This window comes from Natator depressus, chromosome 9 (genome assembly GCF_965152275.1).
Source record: "Natator depressus isolate rNatDep1 chromosome 9, rNatDep2.hap1, whole genome shotgun sequence".
Classification (NCBI taxonomy): domain Eukaryota; kingdom Metazoa; phylum Chordata; order Testudines; family Cheloniidae; genus Natator; species Natator depressus.
Genome location: NC_134242.1, coordinates 46,067,839 through 46,092,554, shown reverse-complemented (window position 1 = coordinate 46,092,554; position 24,716 = coordinate 46,067,839). Strand labels below are relative to the sequence as shown.

General features: G+C 42.1%; 1 protein-coding gene across 2 annotated transcripts in view; it reads right to left on the bottom strand.

The window, feature by feature from the left end:
- The window catches only part of HS6ST1 (heparan sulfate 6-O-sulfotransferase 1), a 261,131-nt gene that overhangs the window by 209,586 nt on the left and 26,829 nt on the right, over positions 1–24,716 (bottom strand). Inside the window, exon 2 of one of the 2 annotated variants that reach the window (XM_074964012.1) lies at positions 10,027–10,104. The exons of the other annotated variant lie outside the window; for it this stretch is intronic. Within the exon in view, the coding sequence (XP_074820113.1) occupies positions 10,027–10,104 (78 nt within the window). The remainder of the gene's footprint in view (positions 1–10,026; positions 10,105–24,716) is intronic. 2 annotated transcript variants of the gene reach the window in all.

The following is a 24,716-nucleotide window of genomic DNA, read 5'->3' as shown; positions in this document are numbered from 1 at the left end:
CATGTTTAGCAATTAAAGACTGTATCATAATTCATACACACAGCGGGCAGAATTAAGAGTGGGCAGGTAACCTTAACTGCCATTTCCTGCCATTAATGCTTCACTTGACAATCTTCACATTCTTTTAATGTCCTTTATTATTATTTATTTAAATTTTTATAATTATGAACATTATGAAAAATACCCCTTATGTAGGTAACTGAAAACATTGTTTGGAAAAGTGGCATATTTTCTCTCTTATAATATATGCACTGGAAATGAAGGTTAAAAAAAAAGTCACATTTTGCCACATTTCAGGAGTATGTGAAGCAAGCACCAGTTAGTTACTATGCAAAACCTGCTTTCACAGACACTTGTGAATAGCACCAAAAGATTAAAGGGAATGTAGCATTCAATAACCGCTTTAAAAGCTTTCATTCCCCAAAGAGAAAATTGTGGGTTTTGATAGAAAATTGTGTGTAACTCAGAAAAAGAAAGAAAAGTAATTTTTCTCTCAATATTTTAGGAGAAAGAACCCCCCCAAAATACTTATAACTATTACCTTCTTAAAACACACACACTTATTTTCAGAGGCCTATTTATTGGGAGGCATTACCAACCACTCCCTTTTTGCTTTGCTTTCATGCCCTACTAACAGTAACTCATTTGTTAATGGTATCAGAGTGGTAGCCGTGTTAATCTGTATCAGCAATAAGAATGAGGAGTATTTGTTAATGTTATTTGTTAATGGCATCCATCGATGACACACCATAACCATACATACATCTGTTATGGTCAGATGGTACCTGCCACATTACAGGATCTCAAAATGCTTTACAAACTATAGGCCCAATACTGCAAAAAAGATCTGCGTACATGGACCCTTACTCCTGTTCAGAGTCCTACTGAAGTCAACAGCACCCTGAACAGGAGCAAGCATCCACAAGAGCAAATCTTTTTGTATCTTTGGGTCCTAAAGAGAAAGGAATAGGCATGAATCCTTTCAGCCGCCACTGAAAATGCGGCCATATCTAGGGTGGAGGTTGGCAGAGAAGTGGACTCTCATCCCCATAATGTTTCTCTCAGGTCAGGGTTGAGGCACACTGGTGTGATGGGATGAGGAAACATGCCCTACTGTTTCCCAACCTCTAACTGTTTTATGGGTAATAAGAGAGGAGTTCAGTCTGCAGCCAGATCAGCACCTTCCATGATCACTATGCTCCCTAAGCACTAGTTTTAAGGCAGGTGGGCAGCAGGTATGTCGGACACAGGAATGAAGTGAACACATCCTGTGAGAAGACAGTAGGATCTTGATGAGCTGTGAGCCCCCATCTGTCCATGCCTTAGCTCAGCCACTGAAAGATCTTATCTGATCAACCGCAATGAAACAACAATAGAAAAATCTATCAGCTAGTGGCTGCGGAGCAACACAGGTCTATTAGCGATTGACTGATCAGCCTGTCTGACTAGAGTCAGACTTTCTCAAATCTCTCTCTCAATAAACTGTTAAAAGTCAATACTACACAGAATGAAAATTCAATTTAAGATAACAGGGAAAAGATGACTAATTATTCTTTTACAGCACCATCGATCATTCCAGCTCTCCTTTAACACTGGAATGGGCAGTGCGTACACCATTGAAGGTAGTCTCAACAGAGATGGACACTGAAGATGAAAAGGCACTTTTTAAAAACATGCCAAAATGGATAAAACCTAACACATTAAATTTGAAATAAATAGCTCTCAAATGCCAGGACATCTCAGGGTTACTCAAGGGAAGGTTAGAAAGCATTTACAGGGTCAATAAGAAAAATATCCGGTTTCGAAAAGGACTTCAGCCAATATTTTACATCTTTCATTTACAGAATGCAAAGCCATGGAATACAGTGATCTTCCATACTTCAGTGCTTCATATTCATGACTCTTTCTGCTTCCAAAGGAAGAAAGAATACATGCAATGCTACACGGGAGCTCCTTCTAAAGAAAGGACTCTATAGAAACCAACCTACTCATTTTTTGCTTTGAACAGCCTGACTGTTGTAGGCAGATATGCCATCTTACATAACAACATGCAGATTTAACACAATTCTGGAAGTCAATGTTCCTTCTGGTGCACTGGCAACTTTGGGATGTTGTTCATCAGCCCCTTTAGGTTACCACACTGTGAAAAATCACTATCTAATTTCACCTGCTGTGCTAATGGTTTCTATGCTCAGGGTTTAGCTGATCGCCATATTCGGGGTCGGGAAGGAATTTTCCTCCAGGGCAGACTGGAAGGATTCAGATTCGCCTTCCTCTGTAGCAAGGGGCACGGGTCACTTGCTGGAGGATTCTCTGCTCCTTGTAGTCTTTAAACTACGATTTGGGGACTTCAGTAGCTCACACATAGGTGAGAGGTTTTTTGCAGGAGTGGGTGGGTGAAATTCTGTGGCCTGCGTTGTGCAGGAGGTCAGACTAGATGATCATAATGGTCCCTTCTGACCTTAGTATCTATGAATCTATGATCACATTGTGTGCAATGACAGATCTACCCTGGGAGGTTATGGATACACACTGCAGGCGGGGGGAGGGAGAGAGGACAACACATTGGCCAGTGTGAATCAATTTCATTTTGCACGGGGAGACAGATAAAAGAAAAAGCAGTATTTCCAGGAATGACAGCCACCATCACGGTACTACCTGCCATTTCAAACGCAGATTATATGGAGGTTGGAAAGGTAGACAAAAACACCCATCTAGGGCACCAACAGCTTGCCAGGCATCACTGAACTCACAGATCTGGTTCTGCCATTTTCTAGTGAGGACTGAGAACAACAGGAAAGTGCAAATCCAAGAGCACACAGTGCAAATTCAGTTTTTCTGGGACACGGTAAGGTGCAGCCTTGCAGAACTGTACTTTTCTATAGCATACAACTCTACCGCACTGTAGTAGTCTTTAACAATTACTTAGCTTGTGGGCTCAGTCTAGTTCTTTGTCTACAACAGCACCCCAATGACTAGAGGCTCCAGGGACTGAATGGGCACATAAAAGGAAATCCTCTCACCTATACAAGAGGTTCCTCCAAAATATTGCTGAGGAAGCTTATTTTGCGGATGCCCTGGCTCTGGATTAAAAAAAAGAGACTTTAAATCTTCAGAGCTATCAGTGTAGCAATGGTGATCAGACTTGAACCCTGAGAATCAATACCCATCATCCAAGTAGTGGGCTAGACCCTCATGATCTCCAAAGGGTACCAGAAGTGAGGAATCCTTCCCATCGAGCCAACAGAGTAGCTCAGGTGTCACTCTATAAAGTACTATAAAAACCAACAAGGAAAGCTTATGCCCAAATAAATCGGTTAGTCTCTAAGGTGCCACAAGTACTCCTTTTCTTTTTGCGAATACAGACTAACACGGCTGTTACTCTGAAACCAGTCTTTAAGGTGTCACCAGACTCCTTGTTTTTTTTGTGGATACAGACTAACATGGCTACCCCCGATACTATAATTACTATGGGTGCCTCGAGTCAGCAATAGTTCCCATACAACACGCACCCCTACATCTGCAAAGGGAAACAGCCAATAGGCCATTAGCAGCCCTGCTCCCATCCCTTCTCTGAATCTACTCCCAACCCCAGCTGCACAGGGCCTTCATATGGCTTATGCAACCCCAACATGCTCTCCCAGTGTGGAAGCACACCAGTTGCACAGCAGAGGGGCCCCTCAATGGAGGACTGGATTTGCCCCTTAAAGAAAAAAAATATATCAAAACTCCCCAAGACAAAAAAACCCTCACACTCTCTGCATATGATTTCTAATCCTAGGCTTACAGCATCCAGCTCATTGTTAAGTAAAAATCATTTGGGTGATGGCGGGGGGAGGGGGGGGGGGAAGAGGATTGATTGGAGCTTGCAAAACTCCCTGATCCTTACTGCCTTGTCTTCCACACAGTGCATAATGGCTTATCCTTGGCGTCCTAAGGACTAACTCACCCAGATATTAACTCACCCTCACTCCAAGGGTATAACAACATGTAATTAGACCGAAAGGAAGTAAAGGAAAGACTTCAGCACTGGTCACGTTAGTTGTTACAGATTTAATGCAATAACTGGACAATACACATCTTTTAAAAATTACAACTATAATAAGGGGGAAGAGGGGAAAGGTATGGGGGTCTGAAATTCCCTCACCCTCTAAATTCAATTACAGATGTCAGGGTTGGATGATTTCATTTGAACATTGCAGAAGCACAAATCTAAGAGCTGAAGATCCGTTCTGTTTTTAGAAATGTTCCTGTAAAAGGCAAATTAAAATAAGGGAAATATTTGGTGACATTCCTCACTTGTCCAAGCCAAGCACAAAGCTTCCAGGTTATTCCCCTCCTCCACCAGCACTTTCAACCAGCAGAAAGACAAAAGAGCTGTAAGGCAGAAAAACATTTCAGGGAAACAACCTGCCAAGCAATCCACTTTGCTTTCTGAATTCCTTCAACCAGACCCTGATCAGATCATAACTGAACCTGGTTTGTGGAACAAGACCAGAGGCTGGGTGGGCAGTCAGAGACACTCCTCAACATGATACTGTGAATGGTCAGGTGAAGATAAAGCTATCTAGGTTGTCAACTGCAACGGGTGTGTTTTTCGCTAAAGAAATTTAACTGGCAATTTGAGGTCTAAGTTCTATGTACCCATGGTGCTCCCATGTCAACGGAGTGACGTGTGGGAGTCCTACTACCGCATGAGATGGGGAGGAAAGAAAGAGAAAGGACATGACTATGTGCAGTGCAGAAATGATGTTCTTTGTCTCCACCACTGGGAAGAATGCCAATTGCTCTCTTCCCTGGTATCAGGGGTATTTTGGGAGAAGGGGTGTGGAGGGACTTAGGCCCAAATCCTGCAGACACTTGGACACATCTTAACTTTACTCAGGTGAGTAGTACCACTGACATTAATAAGACTATTTGCAGGAGTAAAGTTAAGCATGTACATGTGTGTGTTTGCAGAATCTGGGCCACACACGTGGCCTCCTGTGCCTGCCCAGAGCTGCCTTGGCTTCAGAGACCCACATCGGTCTCACTGCAGGACTGCAGCCACCAAAGGACAGCCAGCTTTTCCCAACTGGTCAGCTACTGAGCTTGACACACAAATGAGCGGAAGGGAAGGGAAAAGAAAGTTCTCCTCCAGGAAAATGCAACTGATCTAGAGACCACACCTCCTCCCATTTACATCATGTTGATGCTGCAGCACTTGTATCCATAGGCACTGACTCTGCGGGTGCTCCAGGGCTGGAGCACTTATGTTAAAAAACAAAAACAAAAACGAACAATGGGTGCTCAGCACCCACCGGCGGACCCCGCCAATCAGCTCCTCCCTCTCCCCTCCAGCGCCTCCTGCACACTGGCAGCCCCACTGATCAGCTCCTCCCCCTCTTCCCAGTGCCTCCCACCCGGCGCTGGGAGGAGGGAGCAGAGCGGGCGGTGCAAGGGCAGGGTGTGCTCAGGGAGGGGGCGGAGTGGGGGTTAAGCACCCCCGGGGAAATGAGAAAGCCAGAACTTGTGCTTGTAGAATTTCTCAGATCACACTAGAAGGTTTCAAAATGCTCGCCCAATTTGGGGGTGGGGGAGTGGGGTTGTTATTATTTTAAAGGAAGCTGTTCCTTCCACGGTGAGGGATATTTTCATGGCCTTTGGTATTTTTCACTGATTTCTACATGTTTTGAAAGTCAACTACTATTGTTACTTCCCCCTAAAATTATTTCCAGATAGCACTGCTCTAATATTAGGGTGCTTTTGTAATCTGCTTTTCCATACTTCTGTTGGTTGTTTTTACTTCCTTGGCTGTGTGCATTCTTTTCACTGTTACAGACCAGTCTGATTACAGGAGCTTCTGTTCACTACTAGCTAACAGCCCTGTTCCCACTGAAAACAGTGAGAGCTTTGTCACTGACTTCAGCAGGAACAGGATGAGGCACAGGACCTTATAACAAAAGTAAACAAACATTCTTTATTTACATGCATGAAATCAGTAACATCGAAATGGGGGGATATGCTTCCCCCCAATGAAAAAAGTAAAAGTAATTGCCGTTCAACTGCTGCCCAGAGGAAGAAAATCAACCAATGATGCTTTTTATTGCATTTATTATTTGGAGAAGAGATAAAAAGGTTCTCCCATGAGCAGTGGCAGTTAGTCTATCCATGTTTCTCTGCCCTACCAAGGGAAGGTGCCCAATTCGGAGGGGTCACTGCAATAATGGTAGAGTCCTGTTTCTCTGAAGCCTGCCCAACTTGGCATGTGGATTCAGAACCATGAAATACAGACATCGCGCTGAGAATTTTGGTTCCAACTGCTCCAGTTGGGTTCTGGGTAGAATAGGTATCTTGGTCAGCAACCAAATGCCTGTAAGCAGTTTCAAAGAGAAAGGATATTGCTCAGTATGATAAACCTGACCAAGCCTGTGTCTTTATCATTATCCCCTGCAACTGTTGCTTACACTAGTTTGATACCTTTGCAGCTGTTGAAGGGTAACAGTTATTGAAACTAGGGTGACTAGATGTCCCGATTTTATAGGGACAGTCCTGATTTTGGGGTCTCTCTTATATAGGCTCCTATTACCCCCCACCCCCGTCCCAATTTTTCACATTTGCTGTCTGGTCACCGTAATTGAAACAGAAGAAGAAGGTGGGGATTTTGTGAAATCTGACTTTAGCTCCAAGTCACTACAACCCTAGCACCAAAGCAGCTTCACTGAACCATAATTGACATTTCCTTAAAACAGCAGCAGCTACTGAAATTGCAAGACATGCAAGTGCTATTTCCCACAATTTTATTTGCATTAGAATAAGTAGGCAGAATAAGTCAAGGCTGCATTGCATCGCGCTAAGTAGTGTTGAAAGCATTATTTACAGGGGACAGACTGTAACCCCCTGTACTTCTAATATGAACCTGCCACTTTCTGTTCCTATTTGAGTTGCAACAATAAATTTGTGCTAAAGCAAAAATTACTGGACTACTCTCATGCTAATAACCACATCCATACAAATGACCCATGCTAGTCTGCATTCATGCAATATGCCGCCCAAAGTAGCCACTGAATGGTCAACCTTTGCAGTACTGAGGGTTGCTTTTGGAACACTGTCTCTTGCCAAGAGTAGCACCTAATTTGATTATAAAACGTACGGGCTTGATCCTGAGCATGTGTAAACTGGCATAGCTGTTGATGGCAATGGAACTACTCCAACTGACAATGGATGAGGAACTAGCCCTTTCTCTCTGAAGCAGCCAAAGCAAAACACATGCATCCTTCTACCTGCCTTTACCGACGATCAGGTTGTTCAGCAACAATACTAATCTCCAGCTGATCAGTTTAAACCTCTTCTACTGACACATGCAGAGGAAGGCTGAATTTTATGTTTCAGTAGATTGAATCCAGCTCTTGTGCCAAACATCGTTCCCCTCTGAGATGCTGCACATTGGATTTCCTATGAAGTCAAAGCAACAGAACCAGCTCCTATTCAGCTGCCATAACACGCACCCAGCTCAAAAAGCATGGTGAATATGAGCTAAGAGAAAACCAACAGACCTTTGAAATGGCCCCACTTCAACTTAGCTTCCAATGACATTCAGCCACTTCAGAGAAGTGTGATGCTTCTCTCCTCTAACACAACAGCTGACTCAAGACCATCTGTGACCATGCAACGGACCAAATGTGGCTAAAGGAAATCAGCTTTTCTGTGCACTCAATTCAATTTAGTATCTGACAGGTCTGAAAGCGTATCTTCCCAATATCACATGATCATTCCATGGATTTTCCCAACATCAGCTAAAACTTACCCCCGAGAAAGTGCCACCGTCCCTCTGACTGGGGATTTTTGTTTTGTTTTATTTTATGAGAATTTATAAACGGCAAACACTCATCTCCAGATTTCTCCATTGCTTGCAGAAAGACTGAACAGGAACACTATAAACAATGGGATTTTACAGCTGTCAAGATTTCAAAGACCACCAGCATGAAAGATTTCCTCTACACGACAGCCTCTTCTCAGTGGCCTTAGCAAGATACCTTATCAACAGAGTTAATCACAAAACACAAAATCAACCAGACACACAGGATAAAATACAGCCTTGTCCACTAATAACTCATCACAGACTGACTGTGCACAAGTCAGAACCATTATTGATCCTTCGCAAGCCACTTTAAGGGTGTTTGAGGTCCGTTCACACCAGATAATCACCCAACACATGGGCTGGCTACTTTATATCTAAAGAATGCGCTTGTTGAATTATTTCTTATAATTTAATTTAAGAGGCAAGGGGCAAACAGGGATTTTTTTGAATCGATGCAGATTTCTTTTATAGCTTAAATTCTTTGTGACATGCCAATAAACAGGAAGCCCAACTCAGTAACTTTTCTATTACAGCTTACTATTGTTTACCCCTGTGCCCCCCCCTCCCTCGAGGGCGGGTCCAAATGTAACAAATCCCAACCCACTGAAAAAAGCCACCTTGTAAAGTCCTATTAGCAAGCCCATCAATAAAGCATGTTAGGTCATTGTTTTATGGTTAGATGCCCCATCTACATGGCAGATGGAGTGAATAAACTAGAAGTTAAGACAAGGCAACAATACCGTACAGTAAATATCTAGTATAAGCCATAAGAGCCAGGGCATTTCAGGATACATGGTATAGCTCCACTCCTGATCATCCCTTTTGTCCATGTATCATTGGTCTCTTTACAGTGGGGGTAATCTTAGAGTGTGTCCACACATGCAAAATATCAGTGTATCCCACTCTTTGAAGACCTGCAATATCCACACAAGTATGGAGATTTACTCCGTAGCTGCGATTTTCATGGCTTTTGTTATGTGTATGCATCTCTCTCTCTCACAAAGTGAGATTATTATATATATTTTAGATACTGTACTATCTGAGGCAAAGGGATAAGCTGAGACTCCACCTTTAACTCTGAATTTCCTGCTTTTGTGAGTTTACATCAAGCTTTTGATGTCATTTCTATTATATTGTGTGAGATTTAAGTTTCAAAATGTATGTATTCCCAGAACATGGGTTGCAAGACTGTCGCCCACAAAAAGTATGAAGACATGTATAAACACAGTCAGTCATCAGCTGAATGAGCTGCTGGCTGGGAGGATTTCTGTCCTGTCATTTTGATCACAGTCTCAAACATCAGGTGCATGTTGCTCACTTACCTCTGACAGAGTTACTCAAGGCAGGGCACTGACCATGTGATTAAGATGCTTAGAGGAAAATTGCCTTATCTGTCTATCACAGGACAAAGGAATACATCATTTTAATCTTGTTGGATGGAATAGTCTCTCTTTTTCACTGGCAGCTCTAGTCCCCAACAGAACAGGATTTAGAAAGGAGAGATCTGTAGTTGCTTGACAGTGCACAATAAGTATTATGATGTGATTGTGCTGAATCATAATTTTAAGGTGGTGACATTTAACAGGTGTTTAATAGCCACCCTGCACAGGAAGGCAGAACTTTTAACAAATGTCTGTATTTTTTCCTGTCCTAGTCAATATCTAGTGACTCTGGTAATAACGTCTTAAAAACTCAGGACAAAAAGCAGGTGTGCTAAGTTTGGGTTACAAGCTGGCTGTCTTTGGGTTACAAGCTGGTCCGTCATCTAGCAAACTGGTCTTTTCGGTCAGATGCACACACTCATCAATAGGAAAGGTGATTTGCAAAATGACTGCACAATTTAATTTCACTGTGTCTTAAATGACTGCTTTATCGAGCTCCTGGTTTTAAAGCAAGATGTTTGGACTCTAAACATCTATACTGAGGAGAGTGGCTACCCATCAATAAGAAAAAAAACAAAAGCACTGGTGGGAAATCACATAGCATATATTTGGTGGTGTCATTCATTGCAAATATTTACTAAATACACAACCCTTAAAAGGCACATGGGTTTTTTGTTTATCTGTTTGCTTGTTTCTATGCCACTGCAAATAGACAGTCTCACCACAACCCTACAGAAGATAACGATCAATAAAAGGCCATGACAGAAAGTTGTTCCTGGGTTTCTAAATCGTGGCTCCACTGACCTCAATTGAAATTTTGCCACTGTCTTCAACAGGGTCAGGATTTCACCACAAGTCTCCAAATTCCCAGGTGAAGGCCAGCTGTTGAAAAGAGTGCCACATAAAATAATGATGTCACCTGCACATATAGCACTTCTCAAGTTCAAATCACTAACTACTTTACAAAGGAAATAGGTATCATCATCATCATCATCCCCACCATTTTAAAAACTGAGTTACAGGAGGGAAACAATTTGCCCAAAGCCACCCAAAATAGAACCCTGCCCTTCTGAGTGCCAGTCAGGTGCCCTATCCCCTGAGACAGAGAGCCCTTCATGGTAACTTTCCCATTTTATTGTAAATATTTATCTAACATGATGACCCTCACATTAAAATAGGAGATGGCTAGGAGAACACGCAGTACCAGATTGCAAGATTGTCAGAATGATGCTAAGAGCAAGATTAAAAAGCAAACAGATTTTAGACACAACATAATACCCGATCAGAGATACCAACTCTATTAGTCCAATATACACACTTAATCAAAAATGATGCAGCCATCTGTTCAAAAGTGTGCAACTTTAATTGATCATCTCAGTTTTTCTGCTTGGTAAGCAAACAGGGCTAGAGCAATCTTTTCCTGTACAGCGTGAGGAATTAAGGGACTCATAATGAGAGACTTTTCTGAGAGAAATAGTTTGGCAACTTGTCAAGTGTTGCATCTATGGTACACTCAGAGCTAATTATATTAAATTAGTATTACTTAGCCATTCCTATTCCCCTCTCTCCTATACTCAGCTAGTTATCAGCATTACCTAGGTCCCATTAAAAACTAGCAGGCTGGTTATTAGAATGAAATTAAACCAAAAAACAGAACTCTATAAGAACACAAAAGCTGCCATACTGGTTCACACCATGGTTCATCTTGCCCAACATCCTGTCTTCAACAGTGGCCCATACCAGCACTTCCGGGGGAAGTGTACAGAACAGGGCAATTCCAGTGTGATCCACCCATCTTCCCCTCCTGACATCTGAAAGTCAGAGGTTTAGGGTCACTCTGGGGCATAGGATTACACCCGACCATTTTGGCGAATAGCCATTCAGGACCTAGCCTCCATTAACTTACCCTGTTCTTTTTTTAAACCCAGTTATACTTTTGACCATCACAACATCCTCTGACAAAAAGAGTTCCACAGGTAACTTGTGTGTTGTAAGAAAAAATAATTTCATTTGTTTGTATTAAACTTTCTACTTACTAATGTCATTGGGTGACCGTTTTCAGGATTTTACAGACCGCTATCATTTCCCCCCTTAGTTATCACTTATCTAAGCTAAACTCCAAAAATCATTTAAAAAACATAATAAATAACGATTTATACATTTGGGGTGGGATTCCCAAAACTCAGCAACTTCAATGAGAGCAGGGCCAGGCCAAGCTAAGTGCTTCTGAAGATTCCACTTGCTAAATTTTTCCCCTAAATAATTCAGTCAAATTTGCTGACACAGTAAAAAAAATAAAATAAAATAAAATTGCGCATGGCCAGTGTCAGGCCAACATAAATCTGTATGGTCCAGCTTTAAATTCCTGAAGACAGAGGTTTGCAGTCGAGTTGCATGAAAACTAAATTATAGCAGCTGTAGGTCCATTGAAGTCAGTGGGACTCTGCATGGGAATTAAGACAGGTTTCAGAGTAACAGCCGTGTTAGTCTGTATTTGAAAAAGAAAAGGAGTACTTGTGGCACCTTACAGACTAACCAATTTATTTGAGCATAAGCTTTCGTGAGCTACAGCTCACTGTAGCTCACGAAAGCTTATGCTCAAATAAATTGGTTAGTCTCTAAGGTGCCACAAGTACTCCTTTTCTTCATGGGAATTAAGAATCTATGTTGAGCGATCTTTTTTGCAGGATAGGAGTCTGGGGTCTGTTGAGGGGGAAGTGGGAAAATTTGTTTGCTTTTCGCACCTTGGCACCCTCATGCTGCTCACTACCCTATTCTCATCGCCGCTAAACAGTGGAATTTGAACACCAAATATCATATCTGGTGTATCTATCTATTGGCAAGGAGGTATTCTGCCAGTGTAGAATAATAGTCATGCAGTGGTATTTTTCTGGGAGGGAGACCAAGTCTCAACATGGATCACATTTTCACAGGTGAGGCACTGAACACTGCTATTCATAGCGAAGGAATATTAGACCTTGATCTGTAGTAATACTGAAGTGGAGGATGTAAGCCCTTCAGGCATCAAAGGCACCTGAACCTGCCATGACTTAAGCATATTCTTCGCTTTAAGTCGTGGCTTAAAGCTAGGCACATGCAAATATGTTTACAGAATTGGGGCCTTAATTTGTATCTTTATTTATGTATTATATAAAATATCACTGCTCACGAGTTTTCAATCTGAAAAGCTGATTTCCATTAGCTCCATGTTTGAACAAGGCACCCCATAGAAATATTCCAATTGTTTGTACCTGATAAGTTTATCTCAGCCAGCAAGCTAAACGTGTTTGCTGCTCACTCCATGCCAGCACAGGATGTCTTGCCATGTCAATCCACAGGGCCTTTATAGTGGGGAACAGTGTGTCAGTGACTATTTGCTTCAGCAAGGAGTTGGCAATGATGGGAAATGCAGCCAATTTAATTTAATAGAAGGGATTCGCATCATGACACGCAGTTGTCCATTAACAGAACAAATCCCCTCCCCCTTTTCCCATTTGGCAATTGCAGCAAATCTTCCATGAAAATACATTTCCTATAATGTTCTGGTCATGGCTGGCAAGAGCTGCAGCCCATTTCCATAAAGCCACCATGTGGAAAATTGCCTTGGCTGTTAAAATGGACTAATGTGAAGGAATTTTTTAAAAATGTTGAAAGCATCAATCCTTTTTTTTTTTTTAATCCAGTTTTCAGAATATTGTCAGGTCACCTGCCAGCATTAAGGCAGAATCTCTGAATAGAAGACAGGAAATCAAATGGCTTTAAAGGAAAAAAATACAACCTTCACTCAAGCAGAACTTATATAATGTTTACAGAGGAAATGTACTGAGAAGAAAAGACTGGAGAAACCTCATGATTGCAACCCCGTACTCACCAGATTCCAAACCTCTTGCTCGAGCTACTGATGGACAAAGGGTTGGTTCTGGACTCTGGGCTCCCCCAAAAGTTAGACCCCAATTCTGAAAACCAGTGCATCGGCTTTAATGGGGCTACTCGTATGCTTAAAAATAAGTAAATGCATAAGTGTTGGCAGGGTTGAAGCCTGAATTTCTGCTCTATCAGTTTCACCTGGTATAACTAATTCCCATGGATTTCAGTGAAGTTACACTGATTTCATGCCTGTGTCTCTGTGGAAGTTCAGATCCTTAGTGTTTATTTGAACTTATTGAAATTTTCCCATGCACATGCACACGCACACACTGGTCTATTTCCTTCCCCACTCCCAGCACAGGATGAGATTTCACTGGAATAGGAAGGCACTGCCTAGATTTGGCACACTCCTACCAGGATGGCCTGCTGCTCTATTCAGAATTTCACACGTTCCAGGACTTCTTTGGGGTCAGAGCACCTCTAAAATGCATTCCTCCCTACTCCTGGGGAAGCAATAGAACTCAGGAGATTTGAAGATGAGAGCCAAAAGGATTATCAGATCTGCTGAGATCCACAGCTAGATTTCATAAAAGCTTAAAGGTACGTCTACACTGCAATAAAACTCATGAAGCTGGCCCGTGTCAGCTAACTCAGGCTCACGGGGCAGGGCTGTGGGACTATAAAATTGCAGTGTAGAGGTTTGGCCTCAGGTTAGAGCTTGGGCTGAGAGACCCTGTGAAGTGGAAGGGTCCAAGAGCTTGGGCTCCAGCCCGATACCGAACGTCTACACCGCAATTAAACAGCCCCCTTCACCCAATCCCCACAAGGCCAAGTCTGCTAGCAAGGGCCAGCCGCAGGTGTCTGTCTGCATTGTAAACGTACTTACAGAGAGCACATTCTCTCAGGCCTTGTCACATCACCCTTGATGCTTCAACACTTTTCCAAAAAGAAAGGGCCAAAACACACACACAGCAGCCCAGCACCCACAGCTCACCCACAATTATATGCATGTAATGGTCAAGCCTGGGGGAGGTGGGGGCCCGGTAATCAACCCACTTGGTAACGAGAGATTTGAATTTTTAAAAATTAATTAATACGTTGCCCCTTTATAGCACTTACCCTCCAAAGACGTTACAAGTCTCTCATCAACAACTCAGTACCAATGTGGACACAAGAACAAATGGATATAAACTGGCCATTGGGAAGTTTAGACTTGAAATTAGATGAAGGTTTCTAACCATCAGAGGAGTGAAGTTTTGGAATAGCCTTCCAAGGGAAGCAATGGGGGCAAAAGACCTATCTGGCTTTAAGATTAAACTCGATAAGTTTATGGAGGAGATGGCATGATGGGATAACATGATTTTGGCAATTAATTAATCTTTAAATACTCATGGTAAATAGGCCCAATGGCCTGTGATGGGATGTTAGATGGGGTGGGATCCGAGTTACTACAGAGAATTCTTTCCTGGGTATCTGGCTGGTGAATCTTGCCCACATGCTCAGGGGTTAGCTGATCGCCATATTTGCGGTTGGGAAGGAATTTTCCTCCAGGGCAGATTGGAAGAGACCCTGGAGGTTTTTCGCCTTCCTCTGTAGCATGGGGCTCGGGTCACTTGCTGGAGGATTCTCTGCTCCTTGAAATCTTTAAACCAAGATTTGAGGACTTCAATAGCTCAGACATAGGTGAGAGGTTTTTCGCAGGAGTGGGTGGGTGAAATTATGTGGCCTGCGTTGTACAGGAGGTCAGACTAGATGATCATAATGGTCTCTTCTGACCTTAATATCTATAAATCTATGAATCTAACTCTGGAAATTTGGAACAACAGTATTATTGTCCACATTCTACAGACTGGGGAACTGAGGCAGACAGAAATTAAGGCCAACATTTAGGATGTTCCCTTTCTGGATGCTCAAAGGAGACGCACCTCGGGTCTGAAAGCGCTGAGCAGACACTGCTCCCAGTGATCTTGGAGAACTCCGAGTACTTAACATCTCTGCAAACAAGGCCCTAGGTGTCCCAAGCAGAGCAGTCAAAAATGGACATGCCCAAAATGAGGACACTCTTGAAAATACAAGATCACGCACAGACAGATGTGACGGAGCAGAGAACAGAACCTAGGAATCATCAACTCCCAGCTGCCTACTGTAATAATCCCAGATCACATTCCTCTCTCTTCTAACAATAAAAAAAAGAGTGATAAAAAAATATTGAGATTGTCCTTCCTACATTTAAAAACATTTTTGTGGTTCAGTCCTCTTCTACCAGTTATCTCTTGGATGCGGCTGCTGAGCTTAAATCTGTGTCTAAAGAAAAGTATCTGGGAATGCAACAATGAGGTTTCTGATTTTTTCTTTCTTCCTGCTTGCCCAAGAAAGAAATGAAAAGGTACCTACACTCCATCTACTATGAACATAAAAGCCACTTGTCTCTGTCTCTCTCCAAACTCCATTGACATCTCCTATGGAACAAGAACTCTGCTCCATTAACACTTCAGACAGTCTGTTTTCAATTCCTGAGAGGTAGCAAAGGGAGGGCACGCATGGAGAAGAAGGAAGCAGCTGAGACGGAGTGTCCTGCACACAGTTAGAAGAATCAGTGTGTGTGGTTTTATAAGATAGTGATTTCCTTCTTGGGTAATCTTTTCAATTTTTATCCCTCCTGTGTGAAAGTTTAGCACATTCAGGGTCACTGAGCAGCTAAAATATCATTAAAGAAAAATCTAACCTTTTCCACTCATCTGTGTTTCCTATAGCCACTCTGTTACCTATCTCCCTGATTTATGGCTCCTGCACTGCCACCGTGATTAAAGAAATAACGGTTTGTTTTCATTTAGACTTAGGTTGATTAGAATAAAGTTGGAGGAAAGGCAGAAAAACTCAACAGATGAAGAGGCTGCTTAAGTGTCCACTAATCATTTCATCAAAATGTGCTGTGCTGTAAACAGGAAGCTGCCTTACAACGAGAGGTCGCCTGTTCTTCTACTCTTAGATTTCACAACAGGAGTGCAGTGCAGTCACACAGTACTGCAAACAAAAGTGGCGAGAGCGAGAGATTTTAATTGGCAGACAAGAGTCACAGCACAGACAATTGCTTCACCTTAGCCACTCTCAGTTTCCTTGCTACCTGAATTTATAAATCGCACGTCTCTAGGGACACAAGTTAATTAAAATCAGGAAATTTCATTGTCTTTAGTTTTGTTCAATGTGCCCCCAATGGCTAAAAGCAGGAGTGAGTTCTCCTTGTCTAAGAGACAAATAGCCACCAAGTTTTAAAGAGGCTGTAGAACTCCAAAGAGCAAAGTCATGTTGGCAAAGAACTCCCAGCCTGGAGCTCAACTCAAGAGAAGCGAAGTAGCCCACTGGCCAATGATTCACCAGCACACCAACAGTGATGGAGGAGGAAAGAATGAAGTCTCACAGAAATGGGGTCCCATTATATTTGGGAAAGGGGGCACCCCACCTGCTCCCCTCACAGAGAAGAGTGGGAATCTCCATCCCCCCATCCCCAGAAGTGATCAATATGGATTTATGGAAGTTAGATTCAGGATCTATGCATCTCCCCACAACTATACTGCATATTGTGATTAGTTGTGTTGCAAAGCATGGGAAGCTGGAAGTTAGTTTTCATGAGCTCCGCTCTTCAATTCTCTGCTGTAAATATTCCTCCCCCTCACCTTTTTTTGGCCCTGTGCAGTGCCCTGACCTTTCCTCTAGATAGATTAGCACACTTCTTAGTCAACGTCTGTTCCTTTTGGGGGTAGGACAGCTTAGCAGGCTGTGGGTATTTTTGGATGGAAAGGGCACTTAGCTGGAAAACATATAATTTTCACCACACTGTAAACAAAGCCTCAGCTACCAACAAATCTATAGATTCTTCCATGCTATTTGATGCATAGTTCTGCAGATCTGTAGCTTGTGTGTGTGTATATATGTGTTAAGTAATATTCACAGCCCACACACAGTGCCAGATCCTCACCTGGTGTAAGTTAGCACAGCTGACTTGGAGCTATGCCAATTTACACCTGCCAAGAATTTGGCCCTATGATTTTTTGCCAGTAGTTTTGCATGCATGCACCGTAAGTGAAAGCCAGTTTTCACCAAGCAAACCTGCTTCTCCTCTCTCCAAAAATCAAGCATTCCATAAGAGAAGCTGGAAAACAAAGCATCATCTTGTTAATGAAACTGTTTTTTGGAAAACACTGGGAAAATATGGAGAAGCTTGTTTCATGCTGCTCTAACAGAGAGACACACGGCAATGGAGCAAAAGAGCAGATGGGATAGTGCAGATTACAGTGCATCAGAACCTTTTCAAAGTTTTCATTACACTTTGAAAATATGTACCGTGCAGAAAAAACTACTAAGCCAAAGGGGTGTTTCCTTTCTTGTTTATATTTTTTAATCATTCGCAGTCATGCGGTTATAGAAGATAAACCACACTTCCTGAGAGGTTGCAAGCACACGGTAAACTCGCTATATACTTGTGGTTATTTTGTTGTAATAATCGCCTCCTCCAATTTAGTGAATGTGGGTCTGATGCTGTCCCTTTGCAATTCCCTAACCAGCTGCTTTGTGCGTGCGGAACAGATATATTAACTACCTTGAGTGCCAATGAATCTTACTTTCCCTAACTTTGTGCCAATCTCCAACGAAGACCATTCAACCAATGGTTTTGACTTCATAGTTGCAGCTGAACTTAAGGAACAATTTTAAGTCTCCTTAAAACATATTTTAAAATATTAAGAAATACTTTGAGCAATCCAGTGCATGCACGTCTATACACGCAGGCATAGCACTGGAGTTGTGATTAATGCTAGAAAACATTCTAGACAGACCAAAACAAATAAATAATGATGATTATATGGCACGTTACATTCTATATGCAAACTACAACATCATGAGAACAATGAGGTTAAAGTGAAACATGTAAAAGTTACGAAATACAAACATAGCTGTTGCACTTTCCCCATATTACCCCTGCACAGGGGTTGTGTTGAGGAAAAGTGAGATGTGGACAGAGCACTACTGCACTCCATTTGTGCTCTGCTGGTGTACTAGCCTCTAGTCTAGTGGAGGAGAACTGCCCCCAGAATCAGGGAATCACAAGCGGTGCCTTTGTATTTTCCCTTCTCAGCTGCACCCAGCTGACACCAGACACAGCTGAGAGTCTGGCCCATAGAGTAAGCAACTTTTAACTCAAAATAGGGGCTTAGAGATCAAATTTTCAAAGCAACATAAAAAATGCCTGTGAAATGGGCCCATGCCCCTATTTTGGAATATATAATCTGACACCAGCATAGCCGGGCCTGTCCTCATGTCCACAAAGCCAATGCGTGCACACATTTTGTGGGCACAGTTTAGAAAGCAGCTTCACCAGTCTGGCCTGTGGAATTCACAACAACTGTAAAGGATTTAGTACAGAATTCTGAATCACGTAATTATGTATTTGGTAATAAACGTACTGCTCTTATAAGTCTTTAATTAGAACAAACGTGAATTACCATGGATTTATTTTTGTAGTGTAACTGTATATCCAAACTTATGTATATTTTATAGTCAGTTGCAACAGAATTGCTCTAATGTGCTTCCTTTTTTCACACATAACTACAATAGATGCAGTGTTTTGATGGTGTTTACATGAACTTTATCCATTGCTTTAAAATATTGTGATTAAAAGTTCTTGGAACTTCTTTTCAGTATGCAGACTTCCCTGGTAACAGACACACAGGTTGCTGCCATGCGGGATGAAGGTCTGAGAACATTTGGTATGTGAGATATGAGACACCCACATTTAATGATTCAGTCCTTTCTCCCGCTCCTCTTGCTTTACTTTTCAACTCCATGCATTTTCCTCCTCCCACCCCTTGCCACCCCACTGGCAAAACTCCCTTACTGCAACTCTAATCTTATTTTAAAAGGACACATTCAGAAATATTAACATTCTATACACAACTCCCATAAATAACCAGAGGCAATTTCTCAGCATCTTTCCTCAAAGCATGGCTTGAATACTACATTTACCAGGAGCAAGTAGAAAGCTTTCCTCAGTGAGCGTAAGAACTCAAGCCATGAGTTTCTGCAGAAGTGAAACTTTAATTTACAAACAAAGTTTCAGTTTCTAGCCCTTATAATTCCCAGAGTAACTGTCTAAATGTGAACCCAATGCAAATCAATGCAGTGTTGCCTTTCTGAGTCTGCAGCTCCTCCAATGACCTTGCCGCTGCTCGCAGATTTCCTAAAAAGATACAGAATGAAATTAACAAGATTCTGGCCAGTTTTAATCCCTACTGTTCAGAACCAAGTTAAGTCTCTATATGAGGAAATTGACCAGCATAACTACTGTAGACTAAGGCTTTGTCTATACTACGCAGCTTTTAGTGACACGGCTGTGCTGCTATAGCCATGCTGCTAAAAGGTGCGCAGTATAGCTGCTGTTTGTCGGCAGGAGAGCGTGTCTGCCGACAAAGTGCTGTTCACACCAGTGCTTTTCGTCAGTAAAACTTGTGTCGTTCGGGAGGGGCGGGGGGAAGAGAGGGGTTTAACACCCCTGAATGACAAAAGCGTTCCTGATGAAATTCCAGTGTAGACAAAGCCTAAGCTAGACTTGGTAAGCTAATCAATTGACAAATCAAATAATGTCAACTGACCACTCAAATGACAGCCTATTATTTGACCATGGTCAAACGTGAAATATTCCAGCAAGAATGTCCTAATATAAGCAGCAGCCTACCATTTTGATTGCATCATGGTGCTATTCTTTCATTTTTTAGAACGTAAGAAAAATGCAAAAATCACAAGTTAATTAACTTATTTTTTTTAATTAGGCATAAGTATCTCAGACTAAACCTACTGAAATTATAAAGACTTACTCTTTGTTTCTCTTTACTTTTCTAATAAGTTGCTGCTTTGAACTATTGGACCACTTTTGACAATATTTAACTGGTCAATTGACTAATTATTTTTGAACTGGTGAAATGCCCAATCCTACACAAAACTATTCCATGATAGCTATTCTAGAATAGCTCCCCTTACTGATACTATTCCAAGAAGAGTGACTTTATTACAGAATAATTACTCCACTCACAAAGCAGACTAGTTATTCCAGAATAAAATCACTGTTATTCCAGAATAGAGTGTCCACGTGATGGAGTTATTACAGAATAGCTAAATTATTACTGGAATAGCTATGCCAATCAACCTCTCCTCACCCCTAATCATGTAGACAATGCCTAAGAACTACTGATTCATGCAGCTGCTTTGAGGAAACTATGAGTAGGAGCACAGGTACGCATTGCAGTTGGGCACAAAAAAGATAAACCAAAAAACAGAGGCTTGGGAAAGAGCACAAGATTGTCCCCACCTCCACCACAGAAGCCAGGGGGTGCAGAAGTAAAAGGTAGGGCTAGAAAGATTCCCTCTTCAAGAGACTGAGGGATAAATGTGAGCAGATTCCTACTAACACAGAGGCCTATAGGTAGGATATCGTGCTCAAGTAGGGATCAGGCATGAGCTGCCTGTCAGAGCAGGGAGCATGGTACTAGGTTTCTAGCACTGCTCCTTCACCTTAATAACCTTTTGTATTAACCATTTGTGATGGGTTCAGTCACAAAGAACCCCTTGGGACTTTCACCTGATGTGCTGGAATTACCTCTGAGCCCGTTTTCCCTGCCAGCTTGGGACTCCAGAACCCTGCCTTGTTGAGCCAGACACGCTAGCCTGCTGTAACACAGACCCAGGTCTGGTCCACGCCCCCAAAGCTGCAGACTTTAACCAAAAACTGCTCAGCAGGTCACCTATCTCCAGCACCCAGACACCTAGCTCCCAATGGGATCCAGACCCCAAATAAATCCATTTTACTCTGTATAAAGCTTACACAGGGTAAACTCATAAATTGTCCACCATCTATAACACTGATAGAGAGATATGCACAGCTGTTTGCTCCCCCAGATATTAATCACTTACTCTGGGTTAATAAAATCACTTTTGTTTATTAATTAACTATAAAAAAATAGGATTTAAGTGGTTTCAAGTAATAAAAGACAGAACAAAGTAAGTCACCAAGCAAAATAAAGCAAAAACACGCAAGTCTAAGCCAAATACATTAAGAAACTGATACAGGTAATAGCTCACCCTCAGAGATGCTCCAAAATACATGCCAGCAACCACACACCACACAACAAAAACACTAACCCAGGAACCTATCTTTGAAACAAAGCCCGATGCCAACTCTGTCCACATATTTATTCAAGTGACACCATCATAGGACCTAATCACATCAGCCACGTCATCAGGGGCTCGTTCACCTGCACATCTACCAATGTGATATATGCCATCATGTGCCAGCAATGCCCCTCTGCCGTGTACATTGGCCAAACCGGACAGTCTCTATGCAAAAGAAGAAATGGACACAAATCTGACATCAGGAATCATAACATTCAAAAACCGGTAGGAGAACACTTCAACCTCTCTGGCCACTCAGTAACAGACTTAATGGTGGCAATTTTGCAATAGAAAAGCTTCAAAAACAGACTCCAATGAGAAACTGCTGAGCTTGAATTAATATGCAAACTAGATACCATTAACTTGGGTTTGAATAGAGACTGGGAGTGGCTGGGTCATTACACATATTGAATCTATTTCCCCGTGTTAAGTATCCTCACACCTTCTTGTCAACTGTCTAAATGAGCCAACTACAAAAGTTTTTTTTTCCTCCTGCTGATAATAGCTCATCTTAATTAGCCTGTTACTCCACTTTTTCATGTTCTCTGTATACATATATCTATATATCTTCTTACTATATGTTCCATTCTATGCATCCAATGAAGTAGGCTGTAGCCCACGAAAGCTTATGCTCAAATAAATGTGTTCGTCTCTAAGGTGCCACAAGTACTCCTTGTTCTTTTCACAGACTAGACTTCTTCCTAGTCGGGGCCCAATCCTTTCCCCGGTACAGTCCTTGTTAGTTTCAGCTCAGGTGGTAACTAGGGGTTCTCTCATGACTGGCAGCCCCCTTTGTTCTGTTCCACCCCCTTTTATAGCTTTGGCACAAGGCAGGAATCTTTTGTGTCTCCGAGTCCCCACCCCTCCTTCTAAATGGAAAAGGACCAGGTTTAAGATGGATTCCAGGATCAGGTGACATGGTCACATATCCTGCGAGTCCCCGGGCTCCATTCTTCCAGGGCTGGCCCACATGCACCCAGGAAGGTTTGCAAGTAAACAGAGCCATTTACATCCAATTGACCTAGTGAATGGGAGCCATCAAGCTTCCAAACCACCATTAATGGCCCACAATTTGCATAATTACAATAGGACCTCAGAGTTATACTTCATATTTCTAGCATCAGATACAAGAATGATATATACATACAAATAGGAGGAATATATTCAGTAGATTATAAGCTTTGTAAATGATACCTTACAAAAGACCTTTTGCATAAAGCATATTCCAGTCACATCATATTCACACTTATAAGCATATTTCCATAAAACATATGGAGTGCAACGTTACACCATTGACTAATACATTCAGCCTAGCAGGCATCCAGTAGAGCATTCAACGCCTGCTACAGAGAGTTTTGTTTGGGGTAGGAAGGTTATTTGTCAGCTAACCCTACTGCTCCTGATTCTGCTGCCTCTGGGGGTCAGTTTCTCTCCTATTTTGGATGGGAAACTGATAAGTGAAAGAGGTGAAGAAATCAGAAATAGCAACAACCTCACACTGCAAGTTCTCATGGGGAAGAAAAGAAAATGAAAGCAAAGAAGAAAAAAGTTCACCAATGTATGCAGCTTTTTCGGTTACTAAGCAGAGAGGTGCCATCAACTCCCAGTGACTTCAATGGAACAAGACAGGGCCTATTATCAACAGTTCTGTTAACAACAAACAAAAACAAACCGAAGATTACCATTGTTTTTTTAATGGGCTTTGGATCAGGTCTCTAGTTTCCAATATCTCATGATAGAGTGTATGTTTTTCCACCCATTACATAGTTTGCATATCTCCACTCATTTGGATACTGAACGAAAATTCTAACCTTTTGAATATGAACCAAGGGTGATACAATAATTTTGTTCCAGCTCCAACAAATGGATTTAATTTAAAAGAAGAAGACATGGCTGCAGGCACCAAAAGCTGCTGCTGCTTCTGTTAGCTTGGACTGTGTCCTCCCACCCCCTTCCATTACAGGACTGTCATCTTTCTGCCAGCAAGGAGCAAACTGATCATAAAATAATGCTGGGGAGGAGGGGAAGGAAGGAGCAGCTGCTGTTCCATTTAAATACAAGACATACAGCAGGAGTCATAAAAAGAAAAATAGGTATATCATCTGTGTTTATATGTGTGTTTTTATATATATATATATATATATATATATATATATATATATAAATAAAATACCTGTAATGTACACTCAGAAATAAAAACAAATTTAGTGCACTTTTACTATGTACTTGCACTGATAACTGAATATCAAATAACTTTGTTGGACACAGTGACCAAAAATGCTAAATAAACGAGTGGCAGCTGTTTGACTCTGTTTCGAGATGGGCAGTCAAGCTCCTTATTGCCTTTTAAACTACATGCACAGAAAGGGAGTGAAACAGGACTAAATGCCATGAAATTTAAATAGGGCAAAGAAGGTTAGCATGATTAAATGTCTGAGAAAGATGAACTCCACTTACACTGGGCTTGATTTTCCTCACTTACAGAGATGTTACTCCATTCGCTTCAATAGACCCATGCCTCATTTGTGCTGCTGTATGCTAGATGAGAATCAGACCCATCAACCTATCATCAAGTAAAAGCAGGATGGCCTGAGGAAATCAAACCAGGCACCAGATTGAAGCCAAATGCCACCTGATCTACACAGATGTGCCATGCAGTATGTCATTACAGCACTGCAAGAGAGTTTGCACATTGAGTATAAATGTGCCAGTGCTGACTGAGGACAATTATTTTTGAATACAAAGTACTGGCGATTGTTTGCAAACAGACATACAAGTCTACAGAAAGGCAGGAGGTAACATTAACGGTTTGTTCCAGTTCTGGAGTGTCCTAGCACATCAGCTTTGCCTTGAACTTCTCTGGGTCCCAGGTATACATTCTTGTCTGTTAGGGACTTGCCCTGCGCTTGTAAAGTGCCCAGTACAATGGGAACCTGATCTCAGCTGAAGGCTCTACAAGCTACCATAATAGAGGAACAAGGAACATAGTGGCCATGAGGTCCTCTTTGCAATGGACTAGAAAGCCAGAGAACTTAGCATTCTTGGCTGTCGCAAACAGACCCATTGACAACTTACCCCAAGGTTTGTAGACCTGATGTAACTTCTCCATTCACCTCCCACTCCTGTGGGAGCACCTTTTGACTCAGGCTGTCTGTTTGAGGATTGAGCATGCCAGCCAGGGGAGTCCCAAGGGATAGTAAGTAGTCTTCTGGCCAGTCCATCATCATCATGGCTTCTCATGCTAGCTTCTTGCTCCTGGCATCATCCTGTTTGTGTGTTTATGACACCACTGTATTGCCTGAATGACCCAACACTGCTTGAGGACCATGACACCTTCCACCGCTTGCACACTTGGATGTGCAAGTCCACCAGGGAATCAGCCTAGGAGACCAAACGAGTTCCCAACCACC